Source organism: Bombina bombina, chromosome 12, assembly GCF_027579735.1.
Source record: "Bombina bombina isolate aBomBom1 chromosome 12, aBomBom1.pri, whole genome shotgun sequence".
In the NCBI taxonomy this organism is placed as follows: domain Eukaryota; kingdom Metazoa; phylum Chordata; class Amphibia; order Anura; family Bombinatoridae; genus Bombina; species Bombina bombina.
Genome location: NC_069510.1, coordinates 5,188,649 through 5,214,326, shown reverse-complemented (window position 1 = coordinate 5,214,326; position 25,678 = coordinate 5,188,649). Strand labels below are relative to the sequence as shown.

The 25,678-nt window shown below is 41.9% G+C and overlaps 1 protein-coding gene across 1 annotated transcript in view; it reads right to left on the bottom strand.

The window, feature by feature from the left end:
• Positions 1 to 20,110: 20,110 nt before the first annotated feature.
• Positions 20,111 to 25,678, bottom strand: part of TRAF1 (TNF receptor associated factor 1) — a 147,021-nt gene continuing 141,453 nt past the window's right edge. The window contains exon 8 of the mRNA XM_053695932.1: positions 20,111 to 21,478. Coding sequence (XP_053551907.1) covers positions 21,260 to 21,478 — 219 coding nt within the window. The 3' untranslated portion in view covers positions 20,111 to 21,259. The remainder of the gene's footprint in view (positions 21,479 to 25,678) is intronic.

Sequence of the window (25,678 nt, the reverse complement as noted above, 5' to 3'; positions counted from 1 at the left end):
GGGCGCAGTGCTATCAGTTTTACTGAGAGGGCGCAGTGCTATCAGTTTTACTGAAAGGGTGCAGTGCTATCACTTTTATTGAGAAGGTGCCGTGCTATCACTTTTACTGAGAGGGTGTAGTGCTATCACTTTTACTGAGAGGGTGCAGTGCTATAACTTTTACTGAGAAGGTGCAGTGCTATCAATTTTACTGAGAGGGTGCAGTGCTATCACTTTTACTGAGAGGGTGCAGTGCTATCACTTTTACTGAGAGGGTGCAGTACTATCACTTTTACTGAGAGGGCGCAGTACTATCACTTTTACTGAGAGGGCGCAGTGCTATCACTTTTACTGAGAGGATGCAGTGCTACCACTTTTACTGAGAGGGTGCAGTGCTATCACTTTTACTAAGAGGGTGCAGTGCTATCACTTTTACTGAGAAGGTGCAGTGCTATCACATTTACTGAGAAGGCGCAGTGATGTCACATTTACTGAGAGGGTGCAGTGCTATCACTTTTACTGAGAGGGTGCAGTGCTATTTCTTTTACTGAGAAGGTGCAGTGCTATCACTTTTACTGAGAGGGCGCAGTGCTATCACTTTTACTGAGAGGGTGCAGTGCTGTCACTTTTACTGAGAGGGTGCAGTGCTATCACTATTACTGAGAGGGTGCAGTGCTATCACTTTTACTGAGAGGGTGCAGTGCTATCACTTTTACTGAGAGGGTGCAGTGCTATCACTTTTACTGAGAGGGCGCAGTGCTATCACTTTTACTGAGAGGGTGCAGTGCTGTCACTTTTACTGAGAGGGTTCAGTGCTATCACTTTTACTGAGAGGGCGCAGTGCTATCACTTTTACTGAGAGGGTGCAGTGCTATCACTTTTACTGAGAGGGCGCAGTGCTATCACTTTTACTGAGAAGGTGCAGTGCTATCACTTTTACTCAGAGGGTGCAGTGCTATCACTTTTACTGAGAGGGCGCAGTGCTATCACTTTTACTGAGAGGGTGCAGTGCTGTCACTTTTACTGAGAGGGTTCAGTGCTATCACTATTACTGAGAGGGTGCAGTGCTATCACTTTTACTGAGAGGGCGCAGTGCTATTACTTTTACTGAGAGGGTGCAATGCTATAACTTTTACTGAGAGGGCGCAGTGCTGTCACTTTTACTGAGAGTGTGCAGTGCTATCACTTTTACTGAGAGGGTGCAGTGCTATCACTTTTATTGAGAGGGTGCAGTGCTATCACTTTTACTGAGAGGGTGCAGTGCTATCACTTTTACTGAGACGGCGCAGTGCTATCACTTTTACTGAGAGGATGCAGTGCTATCACTTTTACTGAGAGGGCGCAGTGCTATCACTTTTACTGAGAGGGTGCAGTGCTATCACTTTACTGAGAAGGTGCAGTGCTATCACTTTTACTGAGAGGGTGCAGTGCTATCACTTTTACTGAGAGGGCGCAGTGCTGTCACTTTTACTGAAAGGGTGCAGTGCTATCACTTTTACTGAGAGGGTGCAGTGCTATCACTTTTACTGAGAGGGTGCAGTGCTATCACTTTTACTGAGAGGGTGCAATGCTATCACTTTTACTGAGAGGGTGCAGTGCTATCACTTTTACTGAGAGGGCGCAGTGCTATCACTTTTACTGAGAGGCTGCAGTGCTATCACTTTACTGAGAAGGTGCAGTGCTATCACTTTTACTGAGAGGGTGCAGTGCTATCACTTTTACTGAGAGGGTGCAGTGCTATGACTTTTACTGAGAGGGCGCAGTGCTATCACTTACTGAGAAGGTGCAGTGCAATCACTTTTACTGAGAGGGTGCAGTGCTATCACTTTTACTGAGAGGGTGCAGTACTATCACTTTTACTGAGAGGGTGCAGTACTATCACTTTTACTGAGAGGGTGCAGTACTATCACTTTTACTGAGAGGGTGCAGTACTATCACTTTTACTGAGAGGGTGCAGTGCTATCACTTTTACTGAGAGAGCGCAGTGCTATCAAGTTTACTGAGAAGGTGCAGTGCTATCACTTTTACTGAGAGGGCGCAGTGCTATCACTTACTGAGAAGGTGCAGTGCAATCACTTTTACTGAGAGGGTGCAGTGCTATCACTTTTACTGAGAGGGTGCAGTACTATCACTTTTACTGAGAGGGTGCAGTGCTATCACTTTTACTGAGAGGGTGCAGTACTATCACTTTTACTGAGAGGGTGCAGTACTATCACTTTTACTGAGAGGGTGCAGTACTATCACTTTTACTGAGAGGGTGCAGTGCTATCACTTTTACTGAGAGAGCGCAGTGCTATCAAGTTTACTGAGAAGGTGCAGTGCTATCACTTTTACTGAGAGGGCGCAGGGCTATCAGTTTTACTGAGAGGGCGCAGTGCTATCACTTTTACTGAGAGGGTGCAGTGCTATCACTTTTACTGAGAGGGTGCAGTGCTATAACTTTTACTGAGAAGGTGCAGTGCTGTCACTTTTACTGAGAGGGTGCAGTGCTATCACTTTTACTGAGAGGGTGCAGTGCTATCACTTTTACTGAGAGGGTGCAGTACTATCACTTTTACTGAGAGGGTGCAGTGCTATCACTTTTACTGAGAGGGCGCAGTACTATCGCATTTACTGAGAGGGCGCAGTGCTATCACTTTTACTGAGAGGGCGCAGTGCTATCACTTTTACTGAGAGGGCGCAGTGCTGTCACTTTTACTGATAAGGTGCAGTGCTATCACTTTTACTGAGAGGGCGCAGTACTATCACTTTTACTGAGAGGGTGCAGTGCTATCACTTTTACTGAGAGGGTGCAGTGCTATCACTTTTACTGAGAGGGTGCAGTGCTATCACTTTTACTGAGAAGGCGCAGTGCTATCACATTTACTGAGAAGGCGCAGTACTGTCACATTTACTGAGAGGGTGCAGTGCTATCACTTTTACTGAGAGGGCCCAGTACTATCACTTTTACTGAGAGGGTGCAGTGCTATCACTTTTACTGAGATGGCGCAGTGCTATCACATTTACTGAGAAGGCGCAGTGCTGTCACATTTACTGAGAGGGTGCAGTGCTATCACTTTTACTGAGAAGGTGCAGTGCTATCACTTTTACTGAGAGGGCGCAGTGCTATCACTTTTACTGAGAAGGTGCAGTGATATCACTTTTACTGAGAGGGTGCAGTGCTATCACTTTTACTGAGAGGGTGCAGTGCTATCACTTTTACTGAGAGGGTGCTGTGCTATCACTTTTACTGAGAGGGCGCAGTGCTACCAATTTTACTGAGAGGGTGCAGTGCTATCTCTTTTACTGAGAGGGTGCAGTGCTATTACTTTTACTGAGAAGGTGCAGTGCTGTCACTTTTACTGAGAGGGTGCAGTGCTATCACTTTTACTGAGAGGGTGCAGTACTGTCACTTTTACTGAGAAGGTGCAGTGCTGTCACTTTTACTGAGAGGGTGCAGTGCTATCACTTTTACTGAGAGGGCGCAGTACTATCACATTTACTGAGAGGGCGCAGTGCTATCACTTTTACTGAGAGGGCGCAGTGCTATCACTTTTACTGAGAGGGCGCAGTGCTGTCACTTTTACTGAGAAGGTGCAGTGCTATCACTTTTACTGAGAGGGCGCAGCGCTATCACTTTTACTGAGAGGGTGCAGCGCTATCACTTTTACTGAGAGGGTCCAGTGCTATCACTTTTACTGAGAGGGCGCAGTACTATCACTTTTACTGAGAGGGTGCAGTGCTATCACTTTTACTGAGAGTGTGCAGTGCTATCACTTTTACTGAGAGGGTGCAGTGCTATCACTTTTACTGAGAAGGCGCAGTGCTATCACATTTACTGAGAAGGCGCTGTACTGTCACATTTACTGAGAGGGTGCAGTGCTATCACTTTTACTGAGAGGGTGCAGTGCTGTCACATTTACTGAGAGGGTGCAGTGCTGTCAGATTTACTGAGAGGGTGCAGTCTTGTCACATTTACTGAGAGGGTGCAGTGCTGTCACATTTACTGAGAGGGTGCAGTGCTGTCACATTTACTGAGAGGCTGCAGTGCTGTCACTTTTACTGAGAGGGTGCAAAGCTATCACTTTTACTGAGAGGGTCCAGTGCTATCACTTTTACTGAGAGGGCGCAGTACTATCACTTTTACTGAGAGGGTGCAGTGCTATCACTTTTACTGAGAAGGCGCAGTGCTATCACATTTACTGAGAAGGCGCAGTGCTGTCACATTTACTGAGAGGGTGCAGTGCTATCACTTTTACTGAGAAGGTGCAGTGCTATCACTTTTACTGAGAGGGCGCAGTGCTATCACTTTTACTGAGAAGGTGCAGTGCTATCACTTTTACTGAGAGGGCGCAGTGCTACCAATTTTACTGAGAGGGTGCAGTGCTATCTCTTTTACTGAGAAGGTGCCGTGCTATCACTTTTACTGAGAGGGTGCTGTGCTATCACTTTTACTGAGAGGGCGCAGTGCTACCAATTTTACTGAGAGGGTGCAGTGCTATCTCTTTTACTGAGAAGGTGTCGTGCTATCACTTTTACTGAGAGGGTGCAGTGCTATCACTTTTACTGAGAGGGTGCAGTGCTATAACTTTTACTGAGAAGGTGCAGTGCTGTCACTTTTACTGAGAGGGTGCAGTGCTATCACTTTTACTGAGAGGGTGCAGTGCTATCACTTTTACTGAGAGGGTGCAGTACTGTCACTTTTACTGAGAAGGTGCAGTGCAATAACCTTTACTGAGAGGGTGCAGTGCTATCTCTTTTACTGAGAAGGTGCAGTGCTATCACTTTTACTGAGAGGGTGCAGTGCTATCACTTTTACTGAGAGGGTGCAGTGCTATCACTTTTACTGAGAGGGTGCAGTACTGTCACTTTTACTGAGAAGGTGCAGTGCAATAACCTTTACTGAGAGGGTGCAGTGCTATCTCTTTTACTGAGAAGGTGCAGTGCTATCACTTTTACTGAGAGGGTCCAGTGCTATCACTTTTACTGAGAGGGCGCAGTGCTGTCACTTTTACTGAGAGGGTGCAGTGCTATCACTATTACTGAGAGGGTGCAGTGCTATCACTTTTACTGAGAGGGTGCAGTGCTGTCACTTTTACTTAGAGGGTGCAGTACTATCACTTTTACTGAGAGGGTGCAGTGCTATCACTTTTACTGAGAGGGCGCAGTACTATCACATTTACTGAGAGGGCGCAGTGCTATCACTTTTACTGAGAGGGCGCAGTGCTATTACTTTTACTGAGAGGGCGCAGTGCTGTCACTTTTACATGTGCACTGCTATCACTTTTACTGAGAGGGCGCAGCGCTATCACTTTTACTGAGAGGGTGCAGCGCTATCACTTTTACTGAGAGGGCGCAGTGCTGTCACTTTTACTGAGAGGGTGCAGTGCTATCACTTTTACTGAGAGGGCGCAGTACTATCACTTTTACTGAGAGGGTGCAGTGCTATCACTTTTACTGAGAGGGTAGAGTGCTATCACTTTTACTGAGAGGGCGCAGTGTTATCACTTTTACTGAGAGGGTGCAGTGCTATCACTTTTACTGAGAGGGTGCAGTGCTATCACTTTTACTGAGAGGGTGCAGTACTGTCACTTTTACTGAGAGGGTGCAGTACTATCACTTTTACTGAGAGGGTGCAGTGCTATCACTTTTACTGAGAGGGCGCAGTACTATCACATTTACTGAGAGGGCGCAGTGCTATCACTTTTACTGAGAGGGCGCAGTGCTATCACTTTTACTGAGAGGGCGCAGTGCTGTCACTTTTACTGAGAAGGTGCAGTGCTATCACTTTTACTGAGAGGGCGCAGCGCTATCACTTTTACTGAGAGGGTGCAGCGCTATCACTTTTACTGAGAGGGCGCAGTGCTGTCACTTTTACTGAGAGGGTGCAGTGCTATCACTTTTACTGAGAGGGCGCAGTACTATCACTTTTACTGAGAGGGTGCAGTGCTATCACTTTTACTGAGAGGGTGCAGTGCTATCACTTTTACTGAGAGTGTGCAGTGCTATCACTTTTACTGAGAAGGCGCAGTGCTATCACATTTACTGAGAAGGCGCAGTACTGTCACATTTACTGAGAGGGTGCAGTGCTATCACTTTTACTGAGAGGGTGCAGTGCTGTCACATTTACTGAGAGGGTGCAGTGCTGTCACATTTACTGAGAGGGTGCAGTCCTGTCACATTTACTGAGAGGGTGCAGTGCTGTCACATTTACTGAGAGGCTGCAGTGCTGTCACTTTTACTGAGAGGGTGCAACGCTATCACATTTACTGAGAGGGTCCAGTGCTATCACTTTTACTGAGAGGGTGCAGTGCTATCACTTTTACTGAGAGGGTGCAGTGCTATCACTTTTACTGAGAGGGTGCAGTGCTATCACTTTTACTGAGAGGGTGCTGTGCTATCACTTTTACTGAGAGGGCACAGTGCAATAACCTTTACTGAGAGGGCGCAGTGCTACCAATTTTACTGAGAGGGTGCAGTGCTATCTCTTTTACTGAGAAGGTGCAGTGCTATCACTTTTACTGAGAGGGCGCAGTGCTATCACTTTTTCTGAGAGGGTGCAGTGCTATTACTTTTACTGAGAGGGTGCAGTGTTATCACTTTTACTGAGAGGGCGCAGTGCTATTACTTTTACTGAGAAGGTGCAATGCTATCACTTTTACTGAGAGGGTGCAGTGCTATTACTTTTACTGAGAGGGTGCAGTGCTATTACTTTTACTGAGAGGGCGCAGTGCTATCACTTTTTCTGAGAGGGTGCAGTGCTATTACTTTTACTGAGAGGGTGCAGTGTTATCACTTTTACTGAGAGGGCGCAGTGCTATTACTTTTACTGAGAGGACGCAGTGCTGTCACTTTGACTGAGAGGGCGCAGTGCTATCACTTTTACTGAGAGGGCGCAGTGCTGTCACTTTTACATGTGCACTGCTATCACTTTTACTGAGAGGGCGCAGCGCTATCACTTTTACTGAGAGGGTGCAGCGCTATCACTTTTACTGAGAGGGTGCAGTGCTATTACGTTTACTGAGAGGGTGCAGTGCTATTACTTTTACTGAGAGGGCGCAGTGCTATTACTTTTACTGAGAGGGTGCAGTGCTATCACTTTTTCTGAGAGGGGGCAGTGCTATTACTTTTACTGAGAGGGTGCAGTGCTATCACTTTTACTGAGAAGGTGCAATGCTATCACTTTTACTGAGAGGGTGCAGTGCTATTACTTTTACTGAGAGGGCGCAGTGCTATCACTTTTACTGAGAGGGTGCAGTGCTATTACTTTTACTGAGAGGGTGCAGTGCTATTACTTTTACTGAGAGGGCGCAGTGCTATCACTTTTACTGAGAGGGTGCAGTGCTATCACTTTTACTGAGAGGGTGCAGTGCTATTACTTTTAATGAGAGGGTGCAGTGCTATTACTTTTACTGAGAGGGTGCAATGCTATAACTTTTACTGAGAGGGTGCAGTGCTATTACTTTTACTGAGAGGGTGCAGTGCTATCACTTTTACTGAGAGGGTGCAGTGCTATTACTTTTACTGAGAGGGTGCAGTGCTATTACTTTTACTGAGAGGGTGCAGTGCTATCACTTTTACTGAGAGGGTGCAGTGCTGTCACTTTTACTGAGAGGGTGCAGTGCTATTACTTTTACTGAGAGGGTGCAGTGTTATCACTTTTACTGAGAGGGTGCAGTGCTATTACTTTTACTGAGAGGGTGCAGTGCTATCACTTTTACTGAGAGGGTGCAGTGCTATTACTTTTACTGAGAGGGTACAGTGCTATCACTTTTACTGAGAGGGTGCAGTGCTATTACTTTTACTGAGAGGGTGCAGTGCTATTACTTTTACTGAGAGGGTGCAGTGCTGTCACTTTTACTGAGAAGGTGCAGTGCTATCACTTTTACTGAGAGGGTGCAGTGCTATTACTTTTACTGAGAGGGTGCAGTGCTGTCACTTTTACTGAGAGGGTGCAGTGCTGTCACTTTTACTGAGAGGGCGCAGTGCTATTACTTTTACTGAGAGGGTGCAGTGTTATCACTTTTACTGAGAGGGTGCAGTGCTATTACTTTTACTGAGAGGGTGCAGTGCTATCACTTTTACTGAGAGGGTGCAGTGCTATTACTTTTACTGAGAGGGTGCAGTGCTATCACTTTTACTGAGAGGGTGCAGTGCTATTACTTTTACTGAGAGGGTGCAGTGCTATTACTTTTACTGAGAGGGTGCAGTGCTGTCACTTTTACTGAGAAGGTGCAGTGCTATCACTTTTACTGAGAGGGTGCAGTGCTATTACTTTTACTGAGAGGGTGCAGTGCTGTCACTTTTACTGAGAGGGTGCAGTGCTGTCACTTTTACTGAGAGGGCGCAGTGCTGTCACTTTTACTGAGAGGGCGCAGTGCTGTCACTTTTACTGAGAAGGGGCAGTGCAGTCACTTAGTATTTTGCGCAAATGTTTCTATTTCTAATAGAAATTCACCCCAAGCACATTTCAGTGTTGACCTTTCTATAACAAATGAACATAATGTGATAACTGTACAGACCTTATGTAAGAAATAGCTTAAACAACATCAAAATCTGCAATAATGAGGCAATAAAATGTATAACAAAATAAAAACCAACATCCTATAGCTTAGCTTGTCACTATAGTTTTGTTTGCTGGTTAAAAGGTTTTAAAGGAATATTTCATGCACCTCCCTCTTATAATGAAACACCAGCACTGGAATTAATATAGTAAGATTATATTATATGAGTAGAGGGAGGCAGAAATATACTCAGTACTGTACTTATAAATGTATTTAGGGCTAGTTTACAAGCGGAGCACTAAAATATCCCACACCTGTGAATGGGCGTGTGATAATTAACCAGCCATTACAAGTGGCTCGCAGTAGCAATTAGCGCTCCAAAAATTAACCAGAGATTTGATCTCTGGTTAATTTTCTAAAAGTTCCCCAAATGCCCTCAAAATAGAGGGCATTATCGTTGTTTATTTCTAAAAAAAAACAAAAAACTGCACTAGGCAGTTTTGGGGGCTTTAAAGTTGGTGGGAGTGGGGGTGTTAGAAAGAAAACAGCAATACAAATATTTACGCTTATTTTTATTTATATTTATGTGTTAGTATGTGTACAGTATATACACATATTAATACATATTAATACATAAATACATATTAATACATAAATACATATTAATACATAAACACATATTAATACATAAATACATATTAATACATAAACACATATTAATACATAAATACATATTAATTAATAAATACATATTAATACATAAATACATATTAATACATAAACACATATTAATACATAAATACATATTAATACATAAACACATATTAATACATAAATACATATTAATTCATAAATACATATTAATACATAAACACATATTAATACATAAATATATATTAATACATAAATACATATTAATACATAAATACATATTAATACATAAATATATATTAATATATAAATATATATTAATACATAAACACATATTAATGCATAAATATATATTAATACATAAATACATATTAATACATAAATATATATTAATACATAAATACATATTAATACATAAACACATATTAATACATAAACACATATTAATACATAAATACATATTAATACATAAACACATATTAATACATAAATACATATTAATACATAAATATATATTAATACATAAATATATATTAATACATAAATACATATTAATACATAAATATATATTAATACATAAATACATATTAATACATAAATACATATTAATACATAAATATATATGTATATATTTATATACATATATATTTAAAAATGCCGCTATCACTACCCCTTCACTGTGCGAGGCTCCCATAGGAGCCTATGCAAGCGTGCTCTTGTGAGTTTGCATTCACATAGCGATTTACTTGTAAAACCAGCGCACATTATCGTGGAGCACTCATATAACTTACACGCGATATTGTAATCTAGCTTTTAGAGTTTAGCATCTCCTGCACAAATGGTTACAGTATTACAATATAACTTAAGACCACAGCTTGTTCATGACTACGGAAGAGCATCTCCTGCACAAGTGGTTGCAGTATTTATACACAACTGTAGACTACAGCTCGTTCCTGACTCCTGAGGACCATCTCCTGCACAAGTGGTTGCAGTCTTTATACACAACTGTAGACTACAGCTCGTTCCTGACTTCTGAAGAGCATCTCCTGCACAAGTGGTTGCAGACTTTATACACAACTGTAGACTACAGCTCATTCTTGACTTCTGAAGAGCATCTTCTGCACAAGTGGTTGCAGTCTTTATACACAACTGTAGACAACAGCTTGTTCCTGATTCCTGAGGAGCATCTCCTGCACAAGTGGTTGCAGTATTTATACACAACTGTAGACTACAGCTCGTTCCTGACTCCTGAGGAGCAGCTCCTACACAAGTGGTTGCAGTCTTTATACACAACTGTAGACTACAGCTCGTTCCAGACTCTAGAGGAGCATCTCCTGCACAAGTGGTTGCAGTCTTTAAACACAACTGTAAACTACAGCTCGTTCCTGACTCCTGAGGAGCATCTCCTGCACAAGTGGTTGCAGTATTTATACACAACTGTAGACTACAGCTCGTTCCTGACTCCTGAGGACCATCTCCTGCACAAGTGGTTGCAGTCTTTATAGACAACTGTAGACTACAGCTTGTTCCTGACTTCTGAAGAGCATCTCCTGCACAAGTGGTTGCAGTCTTTATACACAACTGTAGACTACAGCTCGTTCCTGACTCCTGAGGAACATCTCCTGCACAAGTGGTTGCAGTCTTTATACACAACTGTAGACTACAGCTCGTTCCTGACTCCTGAGGACCATCTCCTGCACAAGTGGTTGCAGTATTTATACACAACTGTAGACTACAGCTCGTTCCTGACTCCTGAGGAACATCTCCTGCACAAGTGGTTGCAGTATTTATACACAACTGTAGACTACAGCTCGTTCCTGACTCCTGAGGACCATCTCCTGCACAAGTGGTTGCAGTCTTTATAGACAACTGTAGACTACAGCTTGTTCCTGACTTCTGAAGAGCATCTCCTGCACAAGTGGTTGCAGTCTTTATACACAACTGTAGACTACAGCTCATTCCTGACTCCTGAGGAACATCTCCTGCACAAGTGGTTGCAGTCTTTATACACAACTGTAGACTACAGCTTGTTCCTGACTCCTGAGGAGCAGCTCCTACACAAGTGGTTGCAGTCTTTATATACAACTGTAGACTACAGCTAGTTCCTGACTCCTGAGGAGCATCTCCTGCACAAGTGGTTGCAGTCTTTAAACACAACTGTAGACTACAGCTCGTTCCTGACTCCTGAGGAGCATCTCCTGCACAAGTGGTTGCAGTCTTTATACACAACTGTAGACTACAGCTCGTTCCTGACTCCTGAGGACCATCTCCTGCACAAGTGGTTGCAGTCTTTATAGACAACTGTAGACTACAGCTAGTTCCTGACTTCTGAAGAGCATCTCCTGCACAAGTGGTTGCAGTCTTTATACACAGCTGTAGACTACAGCTCGTTACTGACTTCTGAAAGCATCTTCTGCACAAGTGGTTGCAGTCTTTATACACAACTGTAGACTACAGCTAGTTCCTGACTTCTGAAGAGCATCTCCTGCACAAGTGGTTGCAGTCTTTATACACAACTGTAGACTGCAGTTCGTTCCTGACTCCTGATGAGCATCTCCTGCACAGGTGGTTGCAGTCTTTATACACAACTGTAGACTACAGCTCGTTCCTGAATTCTGAAGAGCATCTCCTGCACAAGTGGTTGCAGTCTTTATACACAACTGTAGACTACAGCTCATTCTTGACTTCTGAAGAGCATCTTCTGCACAAGTGGTTGCAGTCTTTTTACACAACTGTAGACTGCAGCTCGTTCCTGACTCCTGATGAGCATCTCCTGCACAGGTGTTTACAATCTTTACACACAACTGTAGACTACAGCTCATTCCTGACTACTGAGAAGCATCTCCTGCACAGGTGGTTGCAGTCTTTTTACACAACTGTAGACTACAGCTCGTTCCTGACTCCTGAGGAGCATCTCCTGCACAAGTGGTTACAATCATTCTACAATGCTGAAGACTGCAGCTCGTTCCTGACTTCTGAAGAGCATCTCCTGCACAAGTGGTTGCAGTCTTTATACACAACTGTAGACTACAGCTTGTTCCTGACTCCTGAGGAGCATCTCCTGCACAAGTGGTTAGAATCATTTTCCACAACTGAAGAGTAAAGCTCATTCATGACTCCCGAAGAGCATCTCCTGCACAAGTGGTTCCTGTATTACAATATGGGGCCAGTTTACTAAGCTGCGGATGCAGCTGTTTCTGCGTGAGCCTCCAGGCTCGCCGGAAACAAAGGTTAAGAAGCAGCGGTCGTAAGACAGCAATTAGCTGGATCAGATATGATCGGGATGATTGACACCCTCTGCTAGCGGCCAATTGGCTGTGAATGTGCAGGGTGCGGCATTGCACAATCATTTCACCATAAATGCTGACTGCATATGCTGTTTGTATTTAGCGATGTCGAGTCGGACATATAATAAATCAACCCTATGACTGAAGACCACAACCTGTTCCTGACTCCAGAAGAGTATCTCCTGCACAAGTGTTTACACTCATTCTATAATACTAAAGACTACAACACCTTCCTGACTCCTGTGCAAGTGGTTCCAGTTTTTCTGCACGACTTAAGACCACAGCTTTTTCTTGACTCCAGAAGAGCATCTCATGATCAAGTGGCTCCAGTATTACAATATGACTGAAGACCACAGCTCGTTCCTGACTCCAGAAGAGCATCTCATGATCAAGTGGTTCCAGTATTACAATATGACTGAAAACCACAGCTTGTTTATGACACCAGAAGAACATCTCCTGCACAAGTGTTTACAATCATTCTATAATACTGAAGACCACAGCTTGTTCTTGACTCCAGAAGAGCATCTCCTGCAGAAGCGGTTACAATCAATCTAAAATACTGAAGACCACAGTTTGTTCTTGACTCCAAAAAAAGCATCTCCTGCACAAGCAGTTACAATCATTCTACAATACTGAAGACCACAACTTGTTCTTGACTCCAGAAGTGCATCTCCTGCAGAAGCGGTTACCATAATTCTACAATACTGAAGACCACAACTTGTTCTTGACACCAGAAGAGCATCTCCTGCACAAGTGGTTACCATTATTCTATAATACTGAAGACTACAGCACCTTCCTGACTCCTGTACAAGTGTTTCCAGTCTTTCTGCACGACAGCTTGCTCCTAACTCTTGAAAAGCATATCCTGCACAAGTGGTTCCAGTATTACAATATGACTTAAGACCACAGCTCATTCCTGACTTCTGAAGAGCATCTCCTGCACAAGTGGTTACAATCATTCTACAATACTGAAGAACACAGCTTGTTCTTGACTCCAGAAGAGCATTTCCTGCACAAGTGGTTGCAGTCTTTATACACAACTGTAGACTACAGCTCGTTCCTGACTTCTAAAGAGCATCTCCTGAACAAGTGGTTGCAGTCTTTATACACAACTGTAGACTACAGCTCGTTCCTGACTCCTGAAGAGTATCTCCTGCACAAGTGGTTGCAGTCTTTATACACAACTGTAGACTACAGCTCGTTACTGACTTCTGAAGAGCATCTCCTGCACAAATGGTTGCAGTCTTTATACACAACTGTAGACTACAGCTCATTCCTGACTCCTGAACAGCATCTCCTGCACAAATGGTTGCAGTCTTTATACACAACTGTAGACTACAGCTCGTTCCTGACTTCTGAAGAGCTGCACAAGTGGTTGTCGTCTTTATACACAAGTGTAGACTACAGCTCATTTCTGACTTCTGAAGAGCATCTCCTGCACAAGTGGTTGCAGTATTTATACACAACTGTAGACTACAGCTCGTTCCTGACTTCTGAAGAGCATTTCCTGCACAAGTGGTTGCAATCTTTATACACAACTGTAGACTACAGCTCGTTCCTGACTTCTGAAGAGTATCTCCTGCAAAAGTGGTTACAGTCTTTATACACAACTGTAGACTACAGCTCGTTCCTGACTTCTGAAGAGCATCTTCTGCACAAGTGGTTACAATCATTCTACAATGCTGAAGACTGCAGCTCATTCCTGGCTTCTGAAGAGCATCTCCTGCACAAGTGGTTGCAGTCTTTATACACAACTGTAGACTACAGCTCGTTCCTCACTCCTGAGTAGCATCTCCTGCACAAGTGGTTGCAGTCTTTATACACAACTTTAGACTACAGCTCGTTCCTGACTCCTGAGGAGCATCTCCTGCACAAGTGGTTACAATCATTCTACAATGCTGAAGACTGCAGCTCATTGCTGACTTCTGAAGAGCATCTCCTGCACAAGTGGTTGCAGTCTTTATACACAACTGTAGACTACAGCTCGTTCCTGACTTCTGAAGAACATCTCCTGCACAAGTGGTTTCAGTCTTTATACACAACTGTAGACTACAGCTCATTTTTGACTCCTGAGGAGCATCTCCTGCACAAGTGGTTGCAGTCTTTATACACAACTGTAGACTGCAGCTCATTCCTGACTTGTGAAGAGCATCTTCTGCACAAGTGGTTGCAGTCTTTATACACAACTATAAACTACAGCTCGTTCCTGACTCCTGAAGAGCATCTCCTGCACAGGTGGTTACAATCTTTATACACAACTGTAGACTACAGCTCGTTCCTGACTCCTGAGGAGCATCTCCTGCACAGGTGGCTACAATCATTCTACAATGCTGAAGACTGCAGCTCGTTCCTGACTTCTGAAGAGCATCTCCTGCACAAGTGTTTGCAATCTTTATACATGACTGTAGACTACAGCTCGTTCCTGACTCCTGAGGAGCATCTCCTGCACAAGTGGTTACAATCATTCTACAATGCTGAAGACTGCAGCTCGTTCCTGACTCCTGAGGAGCATCTCCTGCACAAGTGGTTGCAGTCTTTATACACAACTGTAGACTACAGCTAGTTCCTGACCCCTGTGGAGCATCTCCTGCACAAGTGGTTAGAATAATTTTCCGCAACTGAAGAGTAAAGCTCATACCTGACTCTCGAAGAGTATCTCCTGCACAAGTGGTTCTTGTATTACAATATGGGGCCAATTTACTAAGATGCGGGTGCAGCTGTTTCCGCGTGAGCCTTCAGGCTTGCAGAAACAAAGGTTAAGAAGCAGCGGTCGTAAGACAGCAATCAGCTGGATCGGATATGATCGGGATGATTGACACCCTCTGCTAGCGGCCAATTGGCTGTGAATGTGCAGGGGGCAGCATTGCACAATCCTTTCACCAGAAATGCTTGTGCAATGCTAAATGCCGACTGCGTATGCTGTTTGTATTTAGCGATGCCGGGTTGGACATATAAAAAATCTACCCCTATGACTGAAGACCACAACTTGTTCTTGGCTCCAGAAGAGCATCTCCTGCACAAGTGTTTACAATCATTCTATAATACTGAAGACTACGACACCTTCCTGACTCCTGTGCAAGTGGTTCCAGTCTTTCTGCATGACTTAAGACCACAGCTTTTTCTTGACTACAGAAGAGCATCTCATGATCAAGTGGCTCCAGTATTACAATATGACTGAAGACCACAGCTCGTTCCTGACTCCAGAAGAGCATCTCATGATCAAGTGGTTCCAGTATTACAACATGACTGAAGACCACAGCTTGTTTATGACGCCAGAAGAGCATCTCCTGCACAAGTGTTTACAATCATTCTATAATAGTGAAGACAACAGCTTGTTCTTGACTCCAGAAGAGCATCTCCTGCACAAGCAGTTACAATCATTCTACAATACTGAAGACCACAGCTTGTTCTTGGCTCCAGAAGAGCATCTCCTGCACAAGTGTTTACAATCATTCTATAATAGTGAAGAGAACAGCTTGTTCTGGACTCCAGAAGAGCATCTCCTGCACAAGCGGTTACAATCTTTCTACAATACAGAGGACCACAACTTGTTCTTGACTCCAGAAAAGCATCTCCTGCACAAGTGTTTACAATAATTCTATAATACTGAAGACGACAGCTTGTTCTTGACTCCAGAAAAGCATCTCCTGCACAAGTGTTTACAATCATTCTATAATACTGAAGACCACAACTTGTTCTTGACTCCAGAAGACCATCTCCTGCACAAGTGTTTACAATCATTCTAAAATACTGAAGACCACAGCTTGTTCTTGACTCCAGACGAGCATCTCCTGCACAAGTGTTTACAATCATTCTATAATACTGAGGACCACAACTTGTTCTTGACTCCAGAAGAGCATCTCCTGCACAAGTAGTTACAATCATTCTACAATACTGAAGACCACAACCTGTTATTGACACCAGAAGAGCATCTCCTACACAAGTGGTCACCATTATCCTATAATACTGAAGACTACGGAACCTTCCTGACTCCTGTACAAGTGTTTCCAGTCTTTCTGCACGACAGCTTGTTCCTAACTTTTGAAAAGCATCTCCTGCACAAGTGGTTCCAGTATTACAATATGACTTAAGACCACAGCTCATTCCTGACTTCTGAAGAGCATCTCCTGCACAAGTGGTTACAATCATTCTATAATACTGAAGACCACAGCTTGTTCTTTACTCCAGAAGAGCATCTCCTTCACAAGTGGTTACAATCATTCTATAATACTGAAGACCACAACTTGTTCTTGACTCCAGAAGAGCATCTCCTGCACAGGTGGTTAAAATTATTCTATAATACTGAAGACTACAGCACATTACTGACTCCTGCACAAGTGGTTACAATTATTCTATAATACTGAAGAACCCAGCTTGTTCTTGACTCCAGAAGAGCATCTCCTGCACAAGTGGTTACAATCATTCTACAATACTGAAGACCACAACTCGTTCTTGACTCCAGAAGAACATCTCCTGCACAAGTGGTTACAATTATTCTATAATACTGAAGACTACAGCTTGTTCTTGACTCCAGAAGAGCATATCCTGCACAAGTGGTCACAATCATTCTACAATACTGAAGACCACAACTTGTTCTTGACTCCAGAAGAGCATCTCCTGCACAAGTGTTTACAATCATTCTATAATACTGAAGACTACAGCACATTACTGACTCCTGTACAAGTTGTTCCAGTCTTTCTGCACGACTTAAGACAACATCTTGTTCCTGACTCGAGAAGAGTATCTCCTGCACAAATGGTTACAACCATTCTACAATACTGAAGACTACATCTTGTTCCTGACTCGAGAAGAGTATCTCCTGCACAAATGGTTACAATCATTCTACAATACTGAAGACTACAGCTTGGACGTACATGTTGTTCCTACAAGTTCAGAACAGCAATAGAAACTGCTCCATAGTTATATAAGATCAGTACTAAAAACGCTACATTCTATAAGGAATTAGAGCATATTATTTTGGCATCAGAATGACCCTTTAAAGGAACAGTAAACATCTAGTAATTACATTCTGGGATAATTTAAAAATGCCTTGTTTGCTATATTTATTTTTCAATAGCTGAACTCCACTGACCACTTGCCTTATTAGAAAGAGCCAATCAGGACATGTTACTACAATAGACATTGTATTAGCAAACTCTAAGGTTTTGTAATGTCTTATCTCTGCTGAAGCCAGTTTAGGGCAGAACGTGTTGAGAGTTAGGTCTGAGTAGCCTACTATGTGCACTATTAGTTGCCTGAATTGTAAAACTAATAACAAGAGAGGAGAAGAGAGGAAATGAAAGCGTATGTTTCTACTAAATATAATGAACATTTTATATCACACTTTTGCTTGAATGAGGATTATAAACTGCTATGGAATGTGAGATTTAGTGATATTAGCTCAGGATTTATCTTGTTTTACACATATACCGAGGGGTTGTCTTTATATGAATTAAACACTAAGACTAAGGGATTTTTGTTTGTTTTAAAGAGGACAAAACTACTACAAGAAAACAAGTAAATATATTAACCCAAACAATAAACAGCCCACACCATAAAACAATGTAAAATGCAATCTTTTATTGAAAAACATGTAATGGACAAATAAACTAAAATTTCTCTTAATCATATTATATTTAATAAATAGAGTGGTCAAACTAATACCCCTAGAAATGATTTCATTACCGATCCGTCTGGTGATAGGTTGATACAACAGTTTTATATAAATATGTATAAAAATGTACTTAAACAATTACATAGGTATATACATAACAGACAGAGAAAAAAAGTGAATTGAATATACATGAAACTAATATGAAATAAATATCTTATATTTCTGATAAATAATAATACAGAAATCTATATATCTAAACTCATAACACCTATAAAAATAGTAAAAACACAACATAAATATTTACTTCCAATGTAAAAATGATATAAACCTTTGCAGTGAACTACGGTGCAATTCATAGAATACATTATCTTTATTATTATCGGTTATTTGTAGAGCGCCAACAGATTCCGCAGCGCTAGAGATTATCTAATCTCTAGCTTCAACATCTCCCTGTGTTATTTACTATAATGATAAAAAAATACATTAATGTCGGAAGAAAATCTTAGCGCTATCAGCCAATCCCAATCCGTCATCTTTTCAGCAGAAGCAGAGGCTTTGGGAAGACTATTGTATTATGTGTACGGGATATTAACTACATTGTTTACTGAGAGTTTTGCTCAGAGCAGGCGGACAGGTTATGGAGCAGCGGTCTTTGCCTGCAGGCTCGCCAGAAACACGGAACATCAAGCTCCATTCAGAGCTTGATAGAGAGGCCCCTTAGTCTGAACTTCAAATGACTAGTAGATTTGTTTTCTGACACATTTCATAGTTATGGCTATTTCCTCTCCTCCTGTATCATGTGACAGCCATGGGGGAGAGAGAAAGAGGGGCAGAAAGAGAGAGGAAAATAGGGAGAGAGAGGAAGAGGGGGAGAGAGAGGGGGATGGAAAAAGAGAGAGAGAGACAGAAGGAGAGAGAAAGAGGGGCAGAAAGAGAGATTAAAATAGGGAGAGAAAGGGAGAGGGGGAGAGAGAGGGGGATAGAAAAAGAGGGAGAGAGACAGAAGGAGAGAGAAAGAGGGGCAGAAAGAGAGATTAAAATAGGGAGAGAAAGGGAGAGGGGGAGAGAGAGGGGGATAGAAAAAGAGAGAGAGAGACAGAAGGAGAGAGAAAGAGGGGCAGAAAGAGAGATTAAAATAGGGAGAGAAAGGGAGAGGGGGAGAGAGAGGGGGATAGAAAAAGAGGGAGAGAGACAGAAGGAGAGAGAAAGAGGGGCAGAAAGAGAGATTAAAATAGGGAGAGAAAGGGAGAGGGGGAGAGAGAGGGGGAAAATTGAGAAAGGAATAGAGGGAGAGAGAGGGAGAGGGGGAGAGAGAGGATAGAAAAAGAGGGAGAGAGACAGAAGGAGAGAGAAAGAGGGGCAGAAAGAGAGATTAAAATAGGGAGAGAAAGGGAGAGGGGAAGAGAGAGGGGGATGGAAAAAGAGAGAGAGAGACAGAAGGAGAGAGAAAGAGGGGCAGAAAGAGAGATTAAAATAGGGAGAGAAAGGGAGAGGGGGAGAGAGAGGGGGATAGAAAAAGAGGGAGAGAGACAGAAGGAGAGAGAAAGAGGGGCAGAAAGAGAGATTAAAATAGGGAGAGAAAGGGAGAGGGGGAGAGAGAGGGGGAAAATTGAGAAAGGAATAGAGGGAGAGAGAGGGAGAGGGGGAGAGAGAGGATAGAAAAAGAGGGAGAGAGACAGAAGGAGAGAGAAAGAGGGGCAGAAAGAGAGATTAAAATAGGGAGAGAAAGGGAGAGGGGGAGAGAGAGGGGGAAAATTGAGAAAGGAATAGAGGGAGAGAGAGGGAGAGGGGGAGAGAGAGGAGAGAGAAAGAGGGAGAGAGAAAGAGGGAGAGAGAGGGAGAGGGGGAGAGAGAGGAGAGAGAAAGAGGGAGAGAGAGAAAGAGGGGCAGAAAGAGAGAGGAAAATAGGGAGAGAGGGAGAGAGGTTTTATTTTACAGGTAAATTTGTCTTTATTTTAACTAGGTAGTTAGTAAATAGTTAATAACTATTTAATAACTATTGTACCTAGCTAAAATAAATACAAACTTGCCTGTAAAATAAAAATAAACCCTAAGCTAGCTACAATGTAACTATTAGTTATATTGTAGCTATTTTAGGGTTTATTTTATAGGTAAGTATTTAGTTTTAAATAGGAATAATTTAGTTAATGATAGTAATTTTATTTATATTTATTTAAATTATATTTAAGTTAGGGGGTGTTAGGCTTAGGGTTAGACTTAGGTTTAGGGGTTAATAACTTTATTATAGTGGCGGCAACGTTGGGGGCGGCAGATTAGGGGTTAATAAGTGTAGGTAGGTGGCGGTGACATTGGGGGCGGCAGATTAGGGGTTAATAAATATAATGTAGGTGTCGGCGATGTTGGGGGCAGCAGCTTAGGGGTTCATAAGTATAATGTAGGTGGCGGCGGTGTCCGGAGCGGCAGATTAGGGGTTAATAATATAGTGTAGGTGTCGGTGATGTCGGGGGCTGCAGATTAGGCGTTAATAAGTGTAAGATTAGGGGTGTTTATACTCGGGGGTCATGTTAGGGTGTTAGGTATAGGCATAAATTTTATTTCCCCGTAGGAATCAATGGGTCTGCGTTAGGAGCTTTACGCTGCTTTTTTGTAGGTGTTAGGTTTTTTTTCAGCCGGGTCTCCCCCATTGATTCCTATGGGGAAATCGTGCAATAGCACGTTTAGCCAGCTCACCGCTAACATAAGCAGCACTGGTATTGAGGTGAGATGTGGAGCAAAATTTTGCTCTTCGCTCACTTTTTTGCGGTTAACACCGGGTTTGTAAAAACCCGTAATACCAGCGCTGTCTGTAAGTGAGCGGTGAGCATAAACTGCTCTTTAGCACCGCACAGCCTCTAACGCAAAACTCGTAATCTATGTGACTGTTTGTTAATTTTCTGAGTTTAAACAGAAAACTTTTTTTTTTTAGGATTTTATATTATCTACTATATGGTTATGGTGTATAACAATAAATCAATTTTTAAACAAAAAAATAAATATAAATATCAAATATATTATAAATAATATTATTTAACAATAATTAATGTGTTACCCTAAGATCTAAGTGCTCCTGCTTATGACAAAATATAAAGGGGCACAAGACAGTAGTGCTAATTGTGATCCGGTTCAGCCAACATACACATTGCCGCAGTGACAAGTCAGCATCAAAATGCCAGTAATTTCCATTTTCATAAACCCAAAGCATTTTCCTTTGTATCAGTCTTTTTGTCAGATGGCATCTGACATTCCTAGGAAATGGTGTCTATGATGCACCTGATAAACATGGTGTCATCTTTGATATAATTGTGTTTGTGAGATACCAGTTTGGTGATTGGGCAGAACAATGGGCAGCCGCTGGCGACGTTCATTTCGCTTACTGGCCTCTGGAATGAGGCAGATACAATGTCTGGTCGGAAAGCATCTATTACATGCTCTCGATTGCTCTGATCAAGAAGCATAAACGTTACCTGAACAGAGAAGAAGGAAGAATAAGTCACTGAAATGATGCACAATAATATGACACACAAAGGCTTAAATTAATTCTATCTGCCATAGATATCCCATAATTAAACACACAGTAAGCACTAAATAAATGTTTCCCAGAAAGGTGTGTTCAAGGCACTAATTAACCTGACTATAATATGCACATGCAGGGGGCTACTTATCAAGCCGTCTACTTTTCTGGCTTCGCCGGTCCAATACGTCCGCCTAAGCTCGCCTACCTTCGCCGCCGCGGACCTTGAATACGTTCGCCTAAGTTATCAAATAAAGCTGTCAAAAAGCCGCGGGGCGATGAGCAGCGGACTGTGACAGTTATCACTCATCCGATCTCGCTGCCCTTCGGCTTTTTCCCAGCTTTATTGCTAGCCTGTCACTAAGCACTCACACTAAACTACACTGTTCTACCCCCTATACCGGCGCCCCCGGAGGCCCCCGCAACTAAATAAAGTTACTAACCCCTAAACCGCCGCTCCTAGACCCCGCCGCAAGTCTTATAAATGTATTAACCCCTAAACCGCCGCTCCCGGACACCGCTGCCACCTACATTATACCTAGTAACCCCTATCCTGCCCCCCCTACACCGTCGCCCTCTATTATAAAATTATTAACCCCTATCCTGCTGATCCCGCACCTCTCCGCAACTAAATAAATAGTTTAACCCCTAAACCGCCGCTCCATGAACCCGCCGCAACCTATAATAAATTTATTAACCCCTATCCTGCCCCCCACTACGCCGCCGCCACTGTAATAAAATGATTAACCCCTAAACCTAAGTCTAACCCTAACGCCCCCCTAACTTAAATATTAATTAAATAAATCTAAATAAATTAACTCTTATTAACTAAATGAATCCTATTTAAAACTAAATACTTACCTTTAAAATAAACCCTAATATAGCTACAATATAAATAATAATTATATTCTAGCTATCTTAGGATTTATATTTATTTTACAGGTACCTTTCAATTTATTTTAACCATGTACAATAGCTATTAAATAGTTATTAACTATTTAATAGCTTACCTAGCTAAAATAAAGAGAAATGTACCTGTGAAATAAATCCTAACCTAAGTTACAATTACACCTAACACTACACTATACTTTAATAAATTATTCCTATTTAAAAATAAATACTTACCTGTAAAATAAACCCTAAGATAGCTACAATGTAATTCATAATTATATTATAGCTATCTTAGGATTTATATTTATTTTACAGGTAACTTTGTATTTATTTTAGCTAGTTAGAATAGTTATTAAATAGTTATTAACTATTTAATAACTACCTAGCTAAAAGAAATACAAAATTACCTGTAAAATAAATCCTAGCTTAAGTTACAATTAAACCTAATACTACACTATCATTACATTAATTAAATAAATTAACTACAAATAACTACAATGAAATACAATTACATAAACTAACTAAAGTACAAAAAAAAAAAAGCTAAGTTACAAAAAATAAAAAAATTAAGTTACAAACATGTTAAAAATATTACTACAATTTTAAGCTACTTACACCTAATCTAAGCCCCCTAATAAAATAACAAACCCCCCCAAAATAAAAAAAATCCCTACCCTATTCTAAATTACATAAATTTCAAAGCTCTTTTACCTTACCAGCCCTTAAAAGGGCCATTTGTGGGGGCATGCCCCAAAAAGTTCAGCTCTTTTGCCTGTAAAATAAAAATACAACCCCCCCCCCAACATTAAAACCCACCACCCACATACCCCTAATCTAACCCAAACCCCCCTTACAAAAACCTAACACTAATCCCCTGAAGATCATCCTACCTTGAGTCGTCTTCACTCAGCCGAGCCACCGATGGAACTGAAGAGGACATCCGGAGCGGAAGAAGTTAATCCTCCAAGCGGCGCTGAAGAAATCTTCCATCCGATGAAGTCATCATCCAGGCGGCGCTGAAGAAGTCTTCGATCCGGCCGATGTCATCTTCAAAGAGGCGCTGAAGAGGTCTTCTATCCGGGCGAAGTCATCTTCCAAGCCGGGTCTTCAATCTTCCTTCCGCCGACGCGGAACCACCTTCTTCACCGACGGACTACGACGAATGACGGCTCCTTTAAGGGACGTCATCCAAGATGGCGTCCCCTCAATTCCGATTGGCTGATAGGATTCTATCAGCCAATCGGAATTAAGGTAGGAAAATCTGATTGGCTGATGGAATCAGCCAATCAGATTGAGCTCGCATTCTATTGGCTGTTCCGATCAGCCAATAGAATGCGAGCTCAATCTGATTGGCTGATTGGATCAGCCAATCGGATTGAACTTGAATCTGATTGGCTGATTCCATCAGCCAATCAGATTTTCCTACCTTAATTCCGATTGGCTGATAGAATCCTATCAGCCAATCGGAATTGAGGGGACGCCATCTTGGATGACGTCCCTTAAAGGAGCCGTCATTCGTCGTAGTCCGTCGGTGAAGAAGGTGGTTCCGCGTCGGCGGAAGGAAGATTGAAGACCCGGCTTGGAAGATGACTTCGCCCGGATAGAAGACCTCTTCAGCGCCTCTTTGAAGATGACATCGGCCGGATCGAAGACTTCTTCAGCGCCGCATGGATGATGACTTCATCGGATGGAAGATTTCTTCAGCGCCGCTTGGAGGATTAACTTCTTCCGCTCCGGATGTCCTCTTCAGTTCCATCGGTGGCTCGGCTGAGTGAAGACGACTCAAGGTAGGATGATCTTCAGGGGATTAGTGTTAGGTTTTTGTAAGGGGGGTTTGGGTTAGATTAGGGGTATGTGGGTGGTGGGTTTTAATGTTGGGGGGGGGGTTGTATTTTTATTTTACAGGCAAAAGAGCTGAACTTTTTGGGGCATGCCCCCACAAATGGCCCTTTTAAGGGCTGGTAAGGTAAAAGAGCTTTGAAATTTATGTAATTTAGAATAGGCTAGGGATTTTTTTTATTTTGGGGGGGTTTGTTATTTTATTAGGGGGCTTAGATTAGGTGTAAGTAGCTTAAAATTGTTGTAATATTTTTAACATGTTTGTAACTTAATTTTTTATTTTTTGTAACTTAGCTTTTTTTATTTTTTGTACTTTAGTTAGTTTATGTAATTGTATTTCATTGTAGTTATTTGTAGTTAATTTATTTAATTAATGTAATGATAGTGTAGTATTAGGTTTAATTGTAACTTAAGCTAGGATTTATTTTACAGGTAATTTTGTATTTCTTTTAGCTAGGTAGTTATTAAATAGTTAATAACTATTTAATAACTATTCTAACTAGCTAAAATAAATACAAAGTTACCTGTAAAATAAATATAAATCCTAAGATAGCTATAATATAATTATTAATTACATTGTAGCTATCTTAGGGTTTATTTTACAGGTAAGTATTTATTTTTAAATAGGAATAATTTATTAAAGTATAGTGTAGTGTTAGGTGTAATTGTAACTTAGGTTAGGATTTATTTAACAGGTACATTTCTCTTTATTTTAGCTAGGTAAGCTATTAAATAGTTAATAACTATTTAATAGTTATTGTACATGGTTAAAATAAATTGAAAGGTACCTGTAAAATAAAAATAAATCCTAAGATAGCTAGAATATAATTATTATTTATATTGTAGCTATATTAGGGTTTATTTTAAAGGTAAGTATTTAGTTTTAAATAGGATTCATTTAGTTAATAAGAGTTAATTTATTTAGATTTATTTAATTAATATTTAAGTTAGGGGGCGTTAGGGTTAGGGTTAGGTTTAGGGGTTAATCATTTTATTACAGTGGCGGCGGCATAGTGGGGGGCAGGATAGGGGTTAATAAATTTATTATAGGTGGCGACGGTGTAGGGGGGGCAGGATAGGGGTTAATAAATGTATTATAGGTGGCGACGGTGTAGGGGGGGCAGGATAGGGGTTAATACATTTAATATAGGTTGCGGCGGGTTCAGGGAGCGGCGGGTTAGGGGTTAATACATTTATTATAGTTGCGGTGGGCTCCGGGAGCGGCGGTTTAGGGGTTAATATGTATAGAGTAGCTTGCGGTGGGCTCCGGGAGCGGCGGTTTAGGGGGTAATAACTTTATTTAGTTGCGGCGGTGTAGGGGGGGTCAGATTAGGGGTGTTTAGACTCGGGGTACATGTTAGGGTGTTAGGTGTAGACAGCTCCCATAGAAATCAATGGGATGTCTGTCAGCAGCGAACTTGTA